The sequence below is a fragment of the Plecotus auritus genome, assembly GCF_963455305.1.
Source record: "Plecotus auritus genome assembly, chromosome: 9".
Taxonomy (NCBI): Eukaryota; Metazoa; Chordata; class Mammalia; order Chiroptera; family Vespertilionidae; genus Plecotus; species Plecotus auritus.
The window spans coordinates 7,635,376-7,657,291 of NC_137783.1; the positions used below are offsets into that span (position 1 = coordinate 7,635,376).

Sequence of the window (21,916 nt, forward strand, 5' to 3'; positions counted from 1 at the left end):
TTCTGTTTGTGACTGCACAAAGAACATTCTTTTCCACCTCATTGTGCTGTGAGTACCATGTAGCAAACTCTTAGTCGCTCTATGATAACCTAGTGGTAAGTTTTATATTATTTTAGTATTATTGATTTTATTAGAGCACATATGCATATATTTCCATTTGCATGTTTGCTGTGCAAAAACATATCTTCTACTTAGCTGATGAACTTAGGCCAACCAGTTATTTTTTAGGGCAGTACAGAAATAGTGTCCAAGATCAAGACCTCATATTTATCACTGATATTTTATGATTTTGCATGACAAGTATGCCTTTGACCTTTGGGATCAGGTTGACCTACTTCCCTCTTTCTCTTCTTTCTTCCTTCCTTTCCTTTGTTCCTTCACTAGTCAATTCCTGTCTGTGGTTGTATCATACATTTCTTAGAAGCTATAAAAATTGGTTACCTAGACTGCATTTAAATGTGTTTCTAATTTTCACAAATCAAAAAAATCACCATAGGCTTAAAGTAAGTAACCATTGTTACGAAGTTATATAGCATGTCCATAAAAAAATGATGACTGTTTACTATAGGCTTACATTTTAAAAGTTATAGTAAACAAATGATCCTAAAGAAAAGATCCTATTCTTAGTTTTAAAACCTCCCTTTTTATAATGCTCCTTATGGAGATTCTTTTCTTGTGTAAGTTTAAAGCTCTGTCTTTGGCATAATAAACCTTAAGACGTACAAGGTTTATTTTAATATTAATATTTTTGTTCATATTTGTCTAATATTGAAGAAAATTTGCCTGACATTCATGGCAGGCTATAAATCTTTTACACAACTGAAAATTTGTAGCCTTATTTATGAGGTAGAAAATAAAAACTTTGAGATGATTTTTTAGATCCATTAATCCATTAATGCCCAGGGATTTACAGAATGTATCCAATGAAGCCATGACTGGGAACATGAAGTATGCAGTGTGATTAGTTCCCACTAACTAGAACTTTATGTTAACTCCCCAGATAGTACTTGAAACTTTTTTACCCTTTGTGGTCCTAATACTCATTATAATATTCTCATTAATTGGCACATCTCCCAGTGGGTTAATTTGCAGATACCTACCATGCCGTCCTTTGGCTAACTCACTAATGCATATTGATATTTATAGACTTCAAAATTGAAAACAAAAAAAGCTCTATAACAAAAAAGACAAACTTTGCTAAGTTGTTATTATTTTGAGCTGAGAGATTGAGATACAGAAAGACGCTGTGAGAGAAGAAAACAAGCCAAAAAAAAAAAAAATCCACAAAAACTACTGTAGGCTAATAAACTGATGTGAAAATTTCTCAATTTACAGCGCTTGACAGGTGCTAAAAGAAAAGCATCTTTAATTTTAATGTGTTGTTAGGACCTCTTTAGAGAGACTGTACAAGTTATTAACAAGGTCCTCTGAGACAGGAGACGGGTAATTAACAAGACCTATGGAGATATAGTTTAGGTAATTAACGAGCTCTTAGGCACTGGACACAGGATAACACTTAGTGAGTCCAATAGTTAAAGAGAACAGGTTGTTATGATATGATCAAATACAAGATATAGCATGGAAGTCCTCTTGAGGTTTCTGATAGGAAAGTATTAAAATTATATTCCAGTGACCCCAGCTCACCAAGTTTCGTGAATCAATACGTAATTTTTTTGGTTTAACTTTTAATATATTATTTGAGAGGATTATTTCTGTGTCAAATCCAACAAACAGGAAAGCTTCTTAAATGTAGATTAATAATCTTTGTTAATTGTCATTAGTGAACATGTGTATTTTAAGAATAATACATTGGAAAGACAAAAATTATATGATTCTACATTGTTTTGGATATTTATTACTCTATTTTTTCATCTCTGGCCTGTTGTTTAAAATTGCCTATTCCAAGTTGACCTTACTTTTCTCATCCACGTGAAAACTGTCAGGATCCAGGCCTGAAAAGAGACTACCCTTCAACACTTTGGTTTTTCACAATACGCACGGGTCCTCCAGTCATGCTCCTGTGGTACCTTCAAGTCTGAGACTTGTTTGTCCCAATTTCAAATATTTGATGTAGTTATTTCCTGTGTAAATTTGAAATTGTTGGGGTGTGAATCGAATTTTGATTCAGAAAACGTCTACATCAGCAAACCCTTATTGTAAACATTTTATATTCCACTGGAGGCCCGGTCCACGAATTCATGCATGGGTGGGGTCCCTTGGTCTGGCCGGTGATCAGGGCCAATTGGGGCCATCTCACCCAATCCCGATTGGAGCTGGGGGTAAGGGGTCTGCAGGAGGTTGGCCGGCTGGCGGTGGGAGTGGGGGTTGGGACTGCAGGAGGTTGGCTATGGGAGCGCACTGACCACCAGGGGGCAGCTCCTGCATGGAGCATCTGCCCCCTGGTGGTCAGTGCGCATCATAGCTACAGGCCAGTCGTCCAGTCATAATGGTCACTTAGGCTTTTATATATATACTAGAGGCCCGATGCACGAAATTCGTGCATGGGGGGGGGGGGGTGTCCCTCAGCCCAGACTGCACTCTCTCCAATCTAGGACATCCCTCTCACAATCCAGGACTGCTGGCTCCCAATTGCTCGCCTGCCTGCCTTTCTGACTGCCCCTAACCGCTTCTGCCTGCCAGCCTGATCACCCCCTAACCACTCCCCTCCCAGCCTGATTGATGCCTAACTGCTTCCCTGCCAGCCTGATTGCCCCTAACTGCCCTCCCCTGCAGGCCTGGTCCCCCCAACTGCCCTCCCCAGCAGGCCTGGTCCCCCCCAACTGCTCTCCCCTGCAGGCCCGGTCACCCCCAACTTCCCTCCTCTGCCTGCCTGGTCACCCCTAACTGCCCTCCCCTGCAGGCTTGATTGCCCACAACTGCCCTCCCTTGCAGGCCTGGTCCTTCCCAACTGCTCTCCCCTGCTGGCCATCTTGTGGCCATCTTGTGTCCACATGGGGGCAGCCATCTTTGATCACATGGGGGCAGCCATCTTGTGTGTTGGAGTGATGGTCAATTTGCATATTACTCTTTTATTAGATAGGATAGATAAAGACTAAGTATATAAAGAAAGCCCTTGCAGGCCTTCTGCTTTATTCTCTTGCTTCCTCACAGTGTGACTAGGTCAGTCCAGCAACATGATTTTTTTTCCAACCTCAGATTTGGTGATCAGATAATGTTTTCATTTTCATTAGTTTTGAAATATTTACTATATGCATGGAAACCAGAGATTATGAAGATTGAAATCCTGCTCTTAGAGCTCATAGAAGCAGGCATGTAAATATTAGGTCTGAATTCTCTGCTAAGGACTGGACATTATATAGGTATTGGGGAACCATGAAAGGTTTTTAAATTGGATTGTAATGTGATCAAAGTAATACCTTACAGATAGCCCTGTAGCATGGGGGATCTGCTGGGGACAGGAGTGGAAGGGAGAGTGAAGAACTTGGGGCAGGAAAACGAGTTAGAAATTAGTGTGATGGCTGAGGTGAAAGCTGATGGCAGTCCCTTAGTGAGGATGGAAAAGAAGAAAACATCTCTGAGATATTTTTCTGGGCTAAAATAGGACTTAACCATTCTACTTTTGTGTGCATATGTGGAGGGAGGAGAGGGGATTGGTAAAGGAGAAGAAACAATGAGGATTATTCCAATGATGTGTGTCCTCAATTGATGCCCTACATTTGGTGAAACACAGCATTGTAAAGATTATTACAGCGATGTCAGGTCTGTAGCCTTTTGAATCAAACTTGGCATTTTAATCTTGATGGAGAGGTTCGAGGTTTTTGTTTTTAATGAGATGTTCTCTTGTTTAGAGGTTGTGTGTGTGTTTTTTTAGAAAATAGGACTTATGTGTTTTGAGTTGATCGAGACAAGTTAAGCTAATATCAACATGGTAATAGCTCTGGAGAGGTTGGTTTTTAATACTTGAAACACACTTTGGCTTCTTTGAACAGAAGAACGCAAATTTCTCTAATTGCTAATGGATGCAGTGCATTTAAAGTGTGTTCACCCTCGCACTGTAATTACTGCATGCATTTCTCTCCGGTGGTTTTGGCTTTACCCAATCCCATGTTGGCCCTCTTTTGTTAGTTTCTCACTAAGAGAATGACTTCTGTTTCTTCTGTGCACCCAGCCTTCCCAGGCCCCCTGCTTCAATGTTCAGAACATTTCCTTTTGGGCTCTATACCCGTATCACCTGTGATTACTTTTCTTCATAATAATAAGCTTTCACTTTTGAACCGTTTCCATATCTGTAATATATGGTGCGAGTGTTACCTGTGGCCAGGCTGTCCTAAAAGCTGCTGCTGGTAGAAAATAAAGCGGTTAACTTGACTAGGAAATGATTTTTCTTTTTTGCGTTTGTCTAGTGTTTAAGAATGTTAGGATCCGGACATTTGAATCCTTGAGCTTAAATTTTAAAGATAAATTAGGGCTCTTTGATGTGTTACATATAATATAGTATAATGCTATTATGTAACAATAATTAAATAGAAATATATAAATATTAAGGTATATAAATATTTATTACATGTTAAGTATTATACATCAAATACATGTTTTTATGTATTTTATATATATATTTTTAAGCTTAGAACTCTTTCTGACGAAAGTGCTAATACCTCTTAAATAGCAATTACATGAATCAGCTTGGCCTAGATAAAACTTAATTCACATTGCCAGTTTTTAGAGTTGTTTTAACGAACACGAATCTCAGGCTCTATTAGGGCTGGGGTGAGTGGGTTGAAGCGATGGTTCATAGAGAACTGGTGGCCGCACATTAAAATGTGAAGGAAGATTTTATAAATAGGGACTACTCTTATATCATTAGCTCTTTACCAACCACTTAATAATTTCACCATCACTTTTCTAGTTGGAGTCATGGAGCTATATATACTCTGTGTCAGTCATTCCCCAAGGAAGTATGTTTGCTACTTTAGGCGACCAAGGAGCCAATTAGGGGGGTGCCCTGCCACACCTCTGTGTTGAGACCTCTTTGTTACGGAGCCTGGTGTGCAAATGGGGGTGTTCAGATTAATCACATCTTTTGTTTACTTGAGGTGTACATTATATTTTTTTCATATAGATTATTTTTAAATAAAATACCCAAACTAAGTAAAAAATGTAAATCATCCATAATTTAATATTTGATTCAGAAGATCTATTCTTCCACCCAGGGATTTTACAGTAAAACATGAAAAAAAAGTAGTAATAGAATATTCAGGTTTTGGAATCAGTCTGGATTTGAGTCTGTTGAATAGCTGGTTGATCTTACTCACCTCTCTGAGCCTCATTGTTGTTCAGGGTTACACGGGCTAAAACTACCTTGGTGTTAAATGCAGGGGCATGAACACTGTGCTGAGGGTAGCGTTTGCCACAGGGTGAGTCTGGGAACAGTGGCTCTCGCTGTGATTTTACTGCACAGCATCTACAGAATCACTTTACGTTAAGTGAAATTATTAGTAACAAGATATCCTCAACTTTAAAAAACGTAAATGCAAGTGGAATTTAGGAGCTGACCAATAAAGGATATACATTGGAAGAAAACAATACACTTGATAGATTTTTCTAGTTTCTTTCAAGATAGATGTTTAGTAATAATCTTTGATGAAATAAACCAAACTACATCGAAATTTAGTAAAAGTAGAAAATTTATTTTGTCACAATACAAGGCAAAGGTGTTATACCTACTATTGCTATAAATTCCTGTGTTCAGAAATTCTTGCATAGCATGAGTAAGGACAGCGTGTGGTAGATTTCTAAGCTTTGGCTTTGTCTTTTTTTTTTTTTAAATATATTTTATTGATTTTTTTACAGAGAGGAAAGGAGAGGGATAGAGAGTTAGAAACATCGATGAGAGAGAAACATCGATCAGCTGCCTCCTGCACACCTCCTACTGGGGATGTGCCCGCAACCAAGTTACGTGCCCTTGACCGGAATCGAACCTGGGACCTGTCAGTCCGCAGGCCGATGCTCTATCCACTGAGCCAAACCAGTTTTGGCTGGCTTTGTCTTAAAGCATGCTGACTATTTCCTAAACTCACGTGCTGAGCTCTGATTAAATTGTGAAAGAGGGCATCATAGCTTCCTCTCCAGAACTTGGCCTTGTCTCAGGTGCAGAGCCAGCTTGGGGTGCTCTTGGCCAGGGGCATTCTGGGCCCTCCGTCCTTTTGTGCCGAGTCGAGCAGGACCCAGGGGCAACTTGCCTCATTCGGGCCCTCATGGAAGAATTACCTGTGCTCAGGTTGTCCTCATTCTTTCCTCAGGAAAAAGCTGATCAAGGGCACTGGGTTGGCCTGGGTCATACAGAGACAGAGCCTATGCGGGGTCTGGCCCTGTTAGGGGCCTGGTGCCTTGTTCTCATCACACCTGTCCAGTTTTACACTTTTGCTTCTAAAATAAACAACTTGATTCCCACCTCCATCCCCATCCCCAACTCCAAATAGACTAGTGGACCTGTGGCAGGCAGTGGACCAGGTTCTCCTCAGCAACAGGATGAACACAGCCTAACTTCTCCGAGGGACAGTATTCCTAAAGATTTGGGGAGAAAGATTCTTTTTTTATCAAGAGAAAGACATATGATTGTAGTTAGAGTGAAAAATGCAAAAATGTACCTGAAGTTTTAAGTTAAATTTGAGATGTCAAGGAAATTTTATGTTTGTTGCAGGTGTATTCTCATGTATTAGGGTACAAAAGACAAAAAGGAGAAGCTTAGTTTTAAATAAATTGAGAACTGTTGGAACTCACAGGGCTTATGTTGGACAGTTTGTGAATTGTTTGATTGATTAAAATAATTCTTTTCTAGACTAATAAGTTAAACTTGATTGAATATAATGCCTTAATTTCATAAATATCTTGATATCATTACATTTTAGGGCCTGTTCAACATTTTAGTCCAATAAATATATTTGTTACTGTTAAGATAGAAAAGCAGCTGGGTCTGGATCTGCTGTCCATGATCTTTGGTGTCACTGACCACAGTCATTAATTGTCTTGTCTGTGAGATCTCTTGAGAGATGTCCTGTGAGACTATTAATAAGTCATTTACTGTTGATCCCCATAGACATATCATATTAGGTTCTGTTTTGCTATTCATGTATTTAGTATGCTTGCCCAGACCCAAGAGAGATAATGTATGTAGTACTTTAATCTATATCATAATTTGATTTGGTACTGACTTCTTTCTTTTTTTCCTAAAAAGAAAGGGAAAAAGACAATATGGAGTTGCACCTTACCTCTTACGCCCTGTCTGCATGTGAAATAAACCTAATTGAAACATACAAAAGGTTGTATTTACTAGTGGAAATTCTCTTTGGACACTTCATTTCTTTGGGTTTTTATAAAGAGGATCACTAAAGAACATTTCTTAAACTCCTTTAACTTCTTTAAACTCTGTTGAACTTCTATGGAATAAATGTTTTTAGTATTTTCCAGAAAAATCTCAAGAATTGCGGTCAGATACTTAAACTGGTAAACCTGGTTGGTGAAATGGATAAACTGGCTAGTTGAGTTGACTTTATTGGTGTCACCTTTCAGTTCATATTGGCAGTTGTATCAGAATAATTCTTCCTATCTTAAAAAGAACTGAAAAAAATCCATTAATATATTATCAGGCTTAGATATACAGTAAGTAATAGTTATTATTCAGAAAAAATCATTTCCTCTCTTCTGGCCACTTTATATCTTGTTGAAACTTTTATCGACCTTCCATTGATTTACTCAGTCAACTCTTAGCTCAGCTTTACACATTTTTACTAAGCACTGACTATTCATTTAGTCAACACACCTTTGTTAAGCATCTGTCATGATGCTCTAAGTACTGTCACGTGCTGGGACAGAAAAGGTTAATGAGATATCATTCCTTCTTCAAGGAGTTTATAGAAGAAAGGGGTGGGGAACGCAGGGATTAAGATCCACAAAAGGCAGACTTTTTAAAAATTTATTTTAGTGAGAGAGGAAGGAAGAGGGGAGGGAGGAAGAGAGGGAGAGAGAGAGAGACATCGATAGGTTGCCTCCTATCTGGGGATCGAACCCTCAACCTCAGTATGTGCCCTGACCAGGAATCAAACGGGCTACTTTTTTAGGTATACGGGTCGACATTCCAACCAATCAAGGCATCTGGCCAGGGCCACAAAAGGCAAAGTTTAAGAAAAAATTTAGAGCAGTTTTAGGTTACAGCAAAATTGAGTGGAAGGTACAGAGTTTCGCCATGTATTCCTACTCCCACACATGCATAGTCTCCCCCATAATTAACATCCCCCACTAGAGTGGTGCATTTGTCACAATTGATTGACCTATATTGACACATTATAATTTTACAAAGCCCATAGTTTACATTAGGATTCTTGTATATTTTATGAGTTTCGACAAATGTATGATATGTGTCCACCTTTATATATATAAAAGCCTAAGCGACCGTTATGACCAGATGACCGGCCGGTAGCTATGATGCACACTAACCACCAGGGGGCAGATGCTCAAAGCAGGAGCTGCCCCCTGGTGGGCAGTGCGCTCCCACAGCCAACCTCTCACGGTCCCTCCCCCAGCCGGCCAGCCCTGATTGGCTCCCATCACCAGCCAGGTCGAGGGACCCCACCTGTGCATGAATTCATGCACCAGGCCTCTAGTATATTATAAAACCTTATTGATTACTGTTCCTTTGATAACTTAATAATTATGTTACCTGGAGGAAGCTTCTTAACTTTTTTGTGCCATTTGGTCTTCTGTAAATGGAAGTAAAAAGTAACCCCTCATGGGATTGAGTTAACATTAACATTAAAGTGCTCAGAGAGACACCTGGTAGGTACCACAGTTAAAAGTCCAATAAATATCAGTTGTCGTCAGGCCTAGTGTCTTTTTCATTCTCCCTTGCGTTAGTGTCAGTGGGGCATTTTCCTTTTCCTCTTTCAGACTCATTAAAGGTGCTGTTATGTTACGTTCCAGTTCTGTTTATACCCCTCCCCCCGCTACATTTGTCACCAAAGTGAAGCCTCAGGTCTCCAGAGCCCACTCTCTGAGTGAAACAGGAAGATCAATGGGATACTCCCCTTTGAACATAATTAATGTCAGGAGTTCTTCTGTGATGGTTTAAAGTTATACTTATCCCCATACACAACAAGGAATGACTGGTGCTTAACGTTACTCCCGCTCCTTCCCCTCATCGTCCCCAGCCAGGTAGGACGCCTCCTGGAGTTTTCAAATAACTTGAATCCACTTATTAAATACAAAATGGATCAAGTTTGTAGACCAAAATGCACCTACCTTTATGGGGCCTAGAAAGAGGCATTATGGAAGATGCAATAATACTGTTCTTAAATGCCTTCCAGAGAGCTTCCGGTGTCGTTACTGCGACTTCTCATTGACGGACTTACACTCCTAGAGCCAGGAACCTGCACAGTTTGCATTGTCTTATACCACTGGTTGGCAAACTGCAGCTCGCGAGCCACATGCGGCTCTTTGGCCCCTTGAGTGTGGCTCTTCCACAAAATACCACGGCCTGGGCGAGTCTATTTTGAAGAAGTGGCGTTAGAAGAAGTTTACGTTTAAAAAATTTGGCTCTCAAAAGAAATTTCAATCGTTGCACTGTTGATATTTGGCTCTGTTGACTAATGAGTTTGCCGACCATTGTCTTATACTAACAGGACTGTGAATCCATTTTATTAGATCTTTGTTCTTCTGTGGGTTTTTATTTTTACCTTGACAAGCACTTCATACTCCTTTTACTCTCATTAGTTCCATCCCTGCCTTAGGAATCCTCACTCCAAATGATTGTATTTATGTTTCTAGAAGAGAAAAGAAACGACAAAGACTCTGATCGTTGCCAAATGCGGCCGTGATTTCTGCAGTGGCCAGTCCTATTTGAGCTCAGTTTGCTTTCCTGACAGATCGGTAGGAGACTAGTCCATAGTGAAAATCGAAGGACAGTTTCAAATTCTCACCCGTTTTCTTATGTCTTTCCTCAGTATTTATTCTGCAAAATAAATCAATAGATGTTATAGGAGAGATACTAAAGATTCCTTAAAATATACACAAGTACTATTAATTTCAAAATTTAAAATTAGAGTTTACTTAGAAAAATTATTTAAATTTGGAAATATCACGGATTGAAAAATAAGTTTTTACTTAAAAACTTTAGTATGTTAAGGTAAAGCATTTTCTTAGTTTAAAAATCTTTTTAAAATATGAATTTAAAATATCTGTATCAGCTTAATAGTTACTTTAAAATCCCCTGCTGCCCCCAAACTCCTTGAGTTCTGATTTCTAAAACAATTTCTTTTAATTGTGAAGTTTAACTTTGCCTGACGTTCTTTCAGTGTGAGCATGTCTAAGTTCATTTTCTACCTGATTGAGAACACCATGTTCCTTAACCTGTCAGCAGCTCAGTTGAGCAGTCAGGCTGTATTATTCAATATCTTGTGTGACATGAGGACAGCAGTCCAAAGGGAGAGAGATCACAAATTGGTGCCACACTCCAGTAAATAGAGACATTTTATTTTTCACCAAGCTAATTCAATCCAGTTCAGTTAACTCTTTTTTCCCCCTTAAGGAAGGATCAAAAAAAGCAGCGTGAATGCCTGAGTCCGTCATGTGTGTGACACATCAGTGTGTGACTATAAAGCCGACCACAAGGGAGGGGTTCTGCCTTTAGACTTGAGACAATGCCCCATACAATTGCCCTGAGCTCAGATCTGCACTGGGGATTGCTGAGTGGCAGAGGGCTCCGATTACATGCAGGTAGGATGGGAAATAGTGGGGCTCGCTGCACCCGGCACGCTTTTCCCTTCCCGCTGCGACCTGTTCAGTTGGATCTTTCTAATAATTCTCAGGCGTGCTTCAGGCTGTCACTGAGTTTCCCTTTAGTTCCAGAGGCCACAGCCATCGCACATTACGTATTGCTAGTTTTATGATTTTGATAAAACCTTTGTCCTACATGTCTGTTTCTTAAAAACCCTTATCCCAATAAATCTAATACCAGTATTGCTGTTTCTTAGTTCACTGATTTCTTCCTGAGGCATAATGCAGTTTATACAGTCTCAATATTGTTTATTCCTCAAGGGTGTGATGGGACGGATAATGCTACTGCCCATGAAATGTTTAAATAACATTTACGAAAGAAGACTAAAAGTACAAAACATTGTCTGTTGCCCGTTGGATCAGGTCGAAGAGCCTCATCTTTGCGTCAAACCCTTCAAGGGCTCCTCCCCCTGCTGCCTTGTGTTCCAGTCTCTTTGATGTTCAACGTTAACACCACTTTCTAGCGGCCCCGGGCTGTGCCCTCTGTTTTGAGAGTCCCCCCTCTCTGGCCTGCCAAACCGATCCTTCATGTCATTGAAAATCCTACTTCTCCGTTAACTCAGGCCTTCCTCGACCAATGGCTGCAATAGGGCACTTCTTCCCACTACATGGTCTGAAAATGTCACTTTGCAAGGGTGCTGTCCCCAACCTCCCTCAAGTGCAGCTAGATGGACCATGCACTTGCCCAGAATGATGTGAGGTGCACTTTCTGGTCAACCCATGTGGCCGGTACGTTCAGGGCTTCCCCTTGTAACACGTGCTCACTGTGGGCAGGGGCCAGGGCTGTGGCTGTGCCACAGGTAGGAGGACAGGTCCCAGAGCCAGACACGCCACCATTGCCAACTGTGACCACACGCAAGTCACCACACCTCTTTGTGGCTCTCGTGTCCTCATTTTAAAAATGAAGATCATTGTATCACAATAAATATAACACCAGTATTTCTATTTTCTGAATGTACTCTGTGGTATTTCCACATTTAAATAATTTTTTTAAGTAAACTAATTTTAAATTTTGAAATTAGACTGAAATATGTTTTAAGGAATCATTAGTATCTCCTATAACATCCACTCTTGATTTATTTTGTAGAACAAATATTGAGTATAAAAACAAATAAACTGGTGAGAACTTGAAACTGTCCTTTAATTTCTCTGAATGTACAACCTACCTTAAGGGCTGTGAATATTAAATGAATTAATTTTGGGAAAGTGCTTAGCACAGTAGCTGACACAGTTCGAGCGCTATGTAAATATTTATTAAATAAAATAATATGTTGAACATGTCCTGTCTGCCAGTCACTGTGCTAAGTGTGTGACATGTTAACTAAGTCAGTCTTCACAGTGGTCTTGTATGGGAGATCCCCATTTTACAGAGGGAGGAGCCCAGACAGTCAGAGTTAAGAAACTTGCTCAAGGTCACACAGCAATTACAGGGCAGAAGCGGGATTTGAATTCACACCTCCTGGTCCCAGGGCCCCCAACCGCTTCTCTGCTTGTACGCACTGTGCTGTACTGTGAAACCTGGATGTCGGGCATTTTGTCCTGGAGATGGTCACAGTCGGATGGAGAGAGAGGCTGTTGGAAGACAGCTCGCTATGAGAGAATGGCGAAAGGACAGGTTCGTCCCACTGAACCCTGATGTTGACCACGTTGGGTTGAGAATCCGAGAGGATGGGAACCCCATGTGTTAGCAGCTGCTACCATGGCACCCTAGGCGGATGAGTTCTCCATGAATAATGTCTTTTTGGATTTTTTTGTTGTTTTCTTTTAAGCCACTCTTTTTGTCAGACTCGTGAGACTTTGCCGATACAGTGGTCTAGTCTGGGACCATATAGAACACAGTAAAAATGATGAGATACAGGAAATGAGTCAGCCGCCTCTGCCTGTAAATGGTGCATCGTAGATATTTAAAACATATTCCAGTCTTTCCTATCAGATCGCCCAGCTCCACTGAAATGCTCAATTTACCCATTAGGCGTCCTAGCTAGCGAAGGCCAGCCACCAGTTCTGGAAGCGAGCACTACAAGTCTTAGTCATAACAAGTGAAACCTTGGCTCTATGAGAAATTCCTTTGAGGTGGCTGTACATGGCTGTATGCTCTGCAGCTTTACAGCTAGGGATGTGTACCTGTAATAATAGGTTATTTTCCGGATGTTATAATCTAGTGTCCAGACTACGTGCACACAGTCCAAAGTTTTGAAAGTGAATTTCTTCAAAGGATTCCAATGATTTGGCTGATAAAGCACAGATAACGTGAAAAATATATTTTACTGTTAAGTCTTTTGGGGGAGGTATAAAAAGGTTCCTAGGACAGTCATGCTTTGTAGTGGTTAGCAAGGCTAATACTCTTAAGTGCCGGGTAGAAATTAAACTTGAATAGCAATGATGAAATATTGACTCATCAGATGGCTTTGAAGTTTAGCTTCTTTTTGGTTGCAATGCCCTTTCTAATGGACATGTTTCAGAGAAGAAAGTGATGATAGCACTCAGCCGGGTATTTTCTTACCCTCTGTACCGAAGAAATCTTTCCTTTTTTGGGGGGTGGGGGGGTTCATTTGGGTATTTGAATTTTGAAGATCAGCTACTTAGACATCACATTCCTGATAGAAATGGTTCCTAGCACTCTGAATGTGTTCCAGTGATAGCCTGATGTTTAAAAATGTAAAAGATAATTGCTTTAATGGCTGTAGAATTTTTTTTTTTTTTTGCCAAGTTTGCTTTGTCTATTCTATGCTACAGTCTTTCCATCCTAAATTTATTTAATTCTCCATCATTTTATATCAGGAGGACTAAGGTGAGTATGTATGTAAAATGAATAATAACGTTATGAAATTTAGTTTTATAAAATATCTCACTGGATAAAACGCTCATGTTTAGAAACTGCATATTTGGAGGTGAAGTTTTTCAGTTCTGATAATAAATGAAGGGTTTTCCTTCAAAGCTTAAAATTGTAGCTGCTTTTGGATGTTGAGTAAATATTGGTTTTCTTCTACATCCTGGATTAAATTTCACTCATCCGAGTGATTTAGGGCTTTAGAAATTGTTACTGAAATATTGGTTAAAAATGTCCTGTTTTTATGTTTCCTCCCATGTGGACTATGATACATTTTTAACATTTATGTTTTGTCTTTTATTGCTCAGTTTTCATGTGAATCCGACAAGCAGTGAAGACCTCAGGAAAATCCCGGTAAGTTGCAGAGGGGGTTAGAGAGGCAGAAAGCAAGCCACAAGCCAGCCTTCTGTCGGGCACACATTTCTAGAAAGGCTCCCGTCCCCTCAAATCCCTGTTACCTACCGATTATAGCTTAGCATGATGATTTGGGGAGAAAGAAGAAAAGCAAAACCCAATCTTTATTTTTAATATGTGATAGGGTGTGACTTTTATACAATTAATGGAATTTCAGGTAAACGTAATTATAATTGAAGACTGCTTAGAATATACATATTTTGTTTGCAGACTGTTTTAAAATTAATATGAAAGCTGTATGGCAAGGTCAACATTATTGTTAGGAAATAAGAGCATGTGGAGAGAACGATTTGTTGTTGGGACAAATATTGAAGAAAGAATAATACCTCTTATTAACGTTCAGCAATCTTGCATCCTGGCGGGAAATGCAGTTAGCCAGGAGTGCATTTGCAAGAACCTTTAGGACACTAACCTTCCCAGTCAGAACAAAACCATCCATATTAGCGGGCGTGGTGTAGCCACCAGCTGAGTCAGCTCACATATCCAGATTATTCAGGTGTCTTAACTTCATGCTGTGGTTATTTGAAATCCAGTTTTGGCTCTCTGTTCAGAGTTTCATTGCATCTTCAGTCAAATCTAAATATATTAAACCTAGGGGAGAGGTTACTTTACCAAAATGTGGGCACGTGTGCTTGGTAGAAAACTAAGTTCTCATTGAATAACAAGTGGAGCCTTTACTCCAAGACGCTGGTGGTTGCTCTTTGAACCATCTGCCCTTAATGTGTGTGATCCAGATGTATAATAAGAATTTTTTAAAGCAATAACGTATCACAATTTCCTATGATGATCTATGCCCAGAAGAAGCTATGTTAGTGTATAAACCATTCTAAATGCAGTTATTTCTTTAAAGTTATAGAAAACATTATAGAAGCTTTGTGCTGTGTTCTTGCTGTTTTATGTAAATGATTTGTAAGTTTTTATGCTTCATAAATACGCCAGTCTTTATAAGATGCAGTCTGGCGAGAAATGTCAGAATATTTGAAGTGAGCCTTTGATCAAATAGTAAAATGAATTCTATCAGGCAAGTTACTTAATCTCAAACAAAATGCAAACATCAAAAAATCGATTTCATGTGTAGCTATTGTTTATTAAGTAACCTTAATTACAATTTCTATGTGCTTGTAAATGTATTTTTCCAAATCTTGTAATTTATTGCTGTAAAAGCATCCTTAGAATTCTTTAAAGAAATAAAATGTGAAAATTGTTTTAGTTAAAGGATTTAAAAGTGATAAAAGAATCCTTGATGTGTGATTATTTTTCTCTGGAATACTAAGTATTCTAAAGGACAGTTAAAGGATTACTTAGGTGTTGTTAATTTGCTGCAAGATACAATTAGGAGAAGGAACCCATCCTCAGACTGATCGTTTTTTGATGAAAAGCATTTGAACAATTTTTATGTTGAAGATTAGAAGATGTTTGAAGTAATTTACATTAAGTTCTCCGATTATAGCCATCCACCAAGTTATTTTTCCCCCTTCTGGACATAGTATTTTGTAATTAAGTTTGTATGTCTTATATGCTAGTGCCAACACCTGTCTGTGAAAGCAGAGTGTTTAAACAGGAGCAGTAGCCAGTTGAAAGGGCAGTGTGAGCTCTTTAAGTCCTAATTAAGAACTGAAAGGGAGATGAAGGGAGTAGGACAAAAGATGTGAAAGTAGCTGAGATGATATTCCCAGAGCAAAGTTCCTCATTAGAACAATAATGAGATGATCAGAGAATGCCAAGCCTTCCTCTTATCTCTCTCTCTCTCCTCCAGTTGCCTTGGATGTCAGTTAGTGCTCCACCAATATTTGGTTACCAGGACAACCTTTCTTTAAATCTTCAGTTATTTTGAGTCCTGCTAATTTGCTTTTGTCCAAATTTAAATATTGTAAAAAAATATATACATTTCCTAGTTTAAAAGGCTAGACTGTGTAAAGCAAAAATAGATCACTAGTGATTCTCAAAGTCTTTTGCACAACTATGCTATTTAAGATTTCGATTAGAAAACTTCATGTGATAATTCTATTCTCTCACCCAACCCCTAATTCCTTATATCTGCATATGGAAATTTTTAACAGTGGTTGGGTGTGAATGAAAAAGAATTGGTTGTGAAAGAGGAAGAAGGAAGAAAAATTTACATTTCAATATAAGAAGACATCTTAAAAACATATGTGCTGTCTGTATGGAGTGCTGGAGGAAATAATGTTGAGTACTTAGGAGTCCCATGTAGGTTACTTGAGTCTATACCAATAATTTATATTTTCCTGAGAGTTTTTCACTTTAAGCAAAATAATTTTTTGCTTATTTTAATTTTCTGTTGTACATATGAATTGATATGACTTGTTATTATTTTATTTGGAATTATATCAACAAACAAGGATATATATTTATTGAGTGTATCAATTTAAGAATCTTATGCCTAAAAGTAAAAGGTATTCACATGCTTTTCAAATATGGGATAAAATGTGGAACTAAGCATAAAACTTTTTAATTACTTTATATTCTTTTTCAGAATATAGTTTATAGTACGTGTGTTTCTAAGATGTTTTTCTGCCTAAAAACTTGATGCAGAAATTTGGGGTAAAATTTTCACATAAAAGGACAAATGGAAAATTTATTGAAAAGGTCAGAAGTGTATTTCCAGGAAATCTGCCTATACACAAGTATTAGAAGGTTATAGGGGAACAAAATAAGTAATGGATCTGTATATTTTAGATTATGACTGTATAGTGTAACACTATTCCAGGATAATAACTAATTATTTTGAGACTAAATTGTTAGATTTATGTCATGGAATAAAATTTAGACTATGTCAAAATAAGAATATTTTGACATTTTTCATCCTCATCGTCTTTAGAGAAAAATTAAAAAAACTTTTAGCTACATTATCTGGTATTACTGGTATAGTGCTAAATATAACAATATAAGTGATTTTTTAACTGTGTTCATCGCTTAATTAGCTTGTGAAAGTCAGTATAATTTGATTAAGATTAGAGAGACTCAAACATGTGATTCTTATGTTAAATTAAGAAAAACGTAAGAGTCAACCAATCAGTAATGAATCCCATTTAGTTTAATTTCACGAATCCCTGCAGTTCTCACCAGAATCCCTATTTTTCAGTAAATATTTTATTAGAAAGGTGAAATCACATTAGTTGGGTGGTATTACTTTTTTAAAAATGCAGTTCAGAAATATCACTATGTAAACCAGGACATTTTAGAGTTAAAAGGGACCTTGGAGAACATCTCATTTGTCAAGTAAGAAGAGTGAGAGCTAGGTTGGTCTCTGTCTTATTTGTGCAAAATTATTCAGGTTAAAGTGAGGAATTTTAGCTTATTTTTAATAAATTAAAAAAATATATACTTACCTCTCCAGTGTATTTTATCTTTTCTATAGTAACCTGCTTAATATAATAGTTATTTAATAAGAATGTGGCTAGGAAATTATAATAATGTTTTATATCTCTACTCATGACCAATTAAACTATTCAATACATGAGAGGTGTGTGCATTGAGACTTAATCTTAAAAAAGGTTAATTGATCTGAGAGAGCAGAGAATAAAAGTAGATTAACAGAATTGTCCTTTAACTGTTGCAAAGTAACATTATGAAATGTTTTTAGAGACAAAGGTAATATAACGCATGAAGTTGTATCTACCCAGTTTCTAATGTTAAAACAAAATAAGGTGTTTGAAATGTATCTTACAGAACTTAATCACTTCCCCTTAGCAGTCTCCCTATTCATTCTGTTGATCTGGTGGAGGCCCTCATCAGTATCTTGTCTGTGATATTTCAATAGCTTTATAACTAATCTCAGCCCCTCCAAGTGATTTTCCCCACTGCTGCCATTTTCATTGTCCTAGGACATGACTTTAATCATATTTTTCTTGCCTACGGAAACCTTCGAAGGCTTCCTATCTCCCGCAGCAATAAACCTACAAGTCCTTAATGACAGCATTGACCATCCTCGATGGTCTGTTTGGAACCTGCCATTTCAGCCTCTCTCAGCTCCCCATCCTGAACCTTACTTGCCGGCCATTCTGTACTGATGAGCTGTTTGACCACCATGCCTCCAGCCTTGCTTCTTCCTTTAACAAATGGAGCCACGGCTTGAGATGCACGTTCTGCATTTCCACCTGGTGCAAGCTAGATCTTCTCCACAGAACCTGAGAGATTCTGTGGGGCTGGAAGAGTTTCTCCTTCCTGGATGTGTCTTGTTATCCCGGAGGAGAAATTGTGGTTGGATAACATCCCCATCAAATTGATGCCTGTACTCAAGCTTGATTTTTGGTGTTGGCAGTCTTGGTGCCTGCGGGAAGAGGGGAAAAAAGTTACACTTCGGCTTTACTCATGAAAACTTCTAGACACATAGCAAATTAAAGTAGATCCTGAAAATGAGTAAAGACAAATGTAATGTCCATTAAAAATGGAAAAAGAACCTTTCTGCATTCATTGGTCCCCATTCTCTGTCTCCCACTGAATAGATTATATGCTGGAGTCTGAAAGAGCAAGACCAATTTCCCCAGTATTTTATTTTCCTTAAAGCCAAATGGAAATGTTTTGAATGAAAGTGATGAAAACCATTTAAATTTGTTGAGTCTAGTGATAGAACTATGTATAAAAAGACATAAAAATACTAATTTATGTTTGGGAATTATATCTTACATAATGAAAAATCTAATTACTATCCACTATAAATAGATGACAACATATTTTATTAAATTCCTGAGAAATATTTTTCTTTTAATATTAGAATGCTTCGTAATGAAAATTAGGTCAATGCCTTTTTCTTTCTTTTTTAAATTTATACATTAATGTAAAAAGAATTTTCATTAATGGAATAACTTCCACCAAGTAAATCAATAGTGAAATGGAAGAGAATGCAGATATACTGACACTAAATATTAACGTGTTCATAGTTGAACTCTGAGTTTCCTGATAAGAAGGGCAAGAAGGGAAATAAGGTAAGGTATATAGGTATTGCTACTATGAGATAGAAATGAACTAGTTACTCGGGGGCGGAAAAGCTGTTTGCCTCTACATTAAATCAGAAGTTACTCCCATAGGATCATCTTATAAGATTTAATTCTGAATGCCTTCAACATTTCATAGCAAGAAGCAGATTTGATCTTGCTGCTGCTTGTACCGATCTTCAATAAAGTCAAAAGCATAGCATGAAACTACAGTTCAGCGGGAGTAGTTTGATGAGAATTAAACTAATGTCCAAATGTATAGTTTTCAACAGCTTCCTATAGTTCCTCCAAGCTAATTCTTAGGGATCTTCAGTTTTTACCTATTCAGCTATATTTATTATAGAACATTTTATCTTAATCTTAAGTTGTATGTCTGTCTCTTTTATTAGGACATTGTCCGCACTGTAAGACATGATTGTAGAAGAATTTAGAATTAGAGTAAGGGCTTTGATGCCTCTGACCCAGTGCTGGCCTCAGAACTGACTAGCCGTTCTGTGAACTGTCACGTTGCTTCTAGCCAAGGACAGAGGAAAACCAAAAGCTGACGTTCGAAATAATTCTGATTTTGTTCCTGAGAACTAAAGTGCCGGGCTCTCTCCTGTTCTAGGACAGCAACCCTTTTGATGCCACTGCAGGGTACCGCAGCCTGACCTACGAGGAGGTCCTGCAGGAGCTGGTGAAGCACAAAGAGCTCCTGCGGAGGAAGGACACCCACATCCGGGAGCTGGAGGACTACATCGACAACCTCCTCGTGCGGGTCATGGAGGAGACGCCCAGCATCCTCCGAGTGCCCTACGAGCCGTCCAGGAAGGCTGGCAAGTTCTCCAACAGCTAACGAGCCATTTGTGCTGCCTTGATAATTGGGGGAAGGAAGAGGGGGAGAAAAGGAAAGAGAAAAGGAAAGACTTGTTACCGGAAGAACCTGCACTTTCAGGTTTCAGTCCACGCTCGTCCGTTGGGAAAAGGTGTTTTACTTGTAAATGTGAGCGGGGACTGTCAAGAGTGACCTTTGAAGTGAGCTCAATAATTAAAACTTTGAAAGGGAAAGGGCCAGATTCCAGCTAAGTAAGCAGCTCCTAGGGATTCACTGGGGTGCTGGCCAGCCCACTCACCTGCCCGAGGCCCAGGGTTGTCTTCAGAAGTTCATGGCTCGCTCCTCAGGAAGATTTCTCATGACTTGACATTGTGAGAATAGATACTGTGGTTGGTACTTGAGCATTCGATTTGTAGACGATTTAGCTGCAGGAATACTGCTCATTATAAACACTACTTCAAAAACAGTTCATATTTTATATACATATGTATGTACATGAATGTAAGTTCATGTATCTTTGCATATAAAATACATGCATATACCTCACATATACATGTGTTTTTAGGACATTTAAAATCAATCGGTTTCCTCTAAAATGAGGATACCAGTTTCTTAATTGGGAAGTGTATGTGCGCTCAACGAAGCATCGATGCTACTGCAGTATTACGTGTGTGTAGGGGCGCTGCTTCAGGTCGCTCTAGAGTCTGAACCTTGGTTTCAAAATGAGCTGCTACTATGTTACTCCAGCATCAGATTTTTGCTCTTTATCCAAAAGTAATGCTCCAAAGGCCTTGTTAAAGAATGACGTATTTTAGGAAAGTCCATTAACTTCACAACAGCACGGATTTCTCGAATTCCTTTTTCAGCGTAACATTTGAGTTTTGTCTAAGCTACAAGCAGGAGATAAGCTAATGTAATGGGTTTTGTTGCCATTCTGAATGCCTATAAAACACTAGCTAAGAAAATAGTAAGAAGTTAAAGCTGAAGATAACGTGGAGGGTAAAAGTAGGTGATCATCTGATGCCTGATAACCCAAAACAGTGGGCAGATTCTCGGAATAAAGAATTAGGCTTGGTTTCAAGTTCCATAAATAATAGAACAGATGGTTGCATTTGGGTCTTGAACCAAAATAACAGTTACTAAAGAGTGAGTTTTTAGAACAGATCTTTATTAGCATGACGTTACACATTAATCTGCATCTACCCTTTAAGAATTGATTTATCACCAAATTATATGTCCACTTTTTTTATGTCTGCTTCCCCAAAATGTTGAATACTTCCATGGATCATCTTTCATTGGTTGTACAAAAGTAGTCTGAAATGTAAAGTGAAAAACAATGGTTATAAAAGTATTAATTACTGCTTATTTTTTACCTTACAATCTAAAATACTTACTATGAAACACTGAATCTGTTTCTTCTGAATTTAAAATGAAAAAAACAAACCATACATGGAGACATATATTTCTCAGTCTTTTAATGAAGTGCATTTTTGTCTAATATGCATCTCTACTAAGACTTACTTGAAAGTTAAATACAAAACAGATATAATCGTTTTGCTTATTTTAATATTCTGAATCAGATAATACTTGGCCAAGTTTATATTTAGTTCATAAGCTAAAATCCCTGTTATTTGTATTTTCTGAGTTTCTTTAGTTTTTCTATGAGAGCATACATTTTGAAATTGTGAAAATTTTCCCCAAATACAAAAATTCAATAATTTTTGAAATGAAGAAATGGAGGAGGGAAAATAGCGCTACCAACTTTTTCCTTCTTTTTTATATATATATATATATATATATATCTTTCCTAAACCTCCAAATCTGGTGTAGAATTTTATTTTTCCATTTGAAGTCTTAATTATTTTTAACATGGTGCCATTTTAATTAACATTTATTAAATATTTACAAAATTCTTAGCATTTGATTTTGTGGTGTTAGTATAATTGAGGCTCTTACACTTTTTAAAAATATCAAAATCCATGTGTTTTTACTATTATGACAGATTACTTAACAGATATTTTAATATGCTTTGGCCAAATTTGCTCCTTATAGAATGAACCAAGATATTAGTTTTGTATTGGGGACATGTTTTATGTGAATAGAGATCAGTACAAA

The 21,916-nt window shown here is 38.1% G+C and overlaps 1 protein-coding gene across 2 annotated transcripts in view; it reads left to right on the top strand.

The window, feature by feature from the left end:
- The window catches only part of RAB11FIP2 (RAB11 family interacting protein 2), a 35,080-nt gene extending 13,853 nt beyond the window's left edge, over nucleotides 1–21,227 (top strand). For both annotated transcript variants that reach the window (XM_080640003.1, XM_080640002.1), the window contains 2 exons: nucleotides 13,927–13,972; nucleotides 19,595–21,227. In XM_080640003.1, coding sequence (XP_080496129.1) covers nucleotides 13,927–13,972; nucleotides 19,595–19,822 — 274 coding nt within the window. In that variant the 3' untranslated portion in view covers nucleotides 19,823–21,227. The remainder of the gene's footprint in view (nucleotides 1–13,926; nucleotides 13,973–19,594) is intronic.
- The last annotated feature ends 689 nt before the right edge of the window (nucleotides 21,228–21,916 follow it).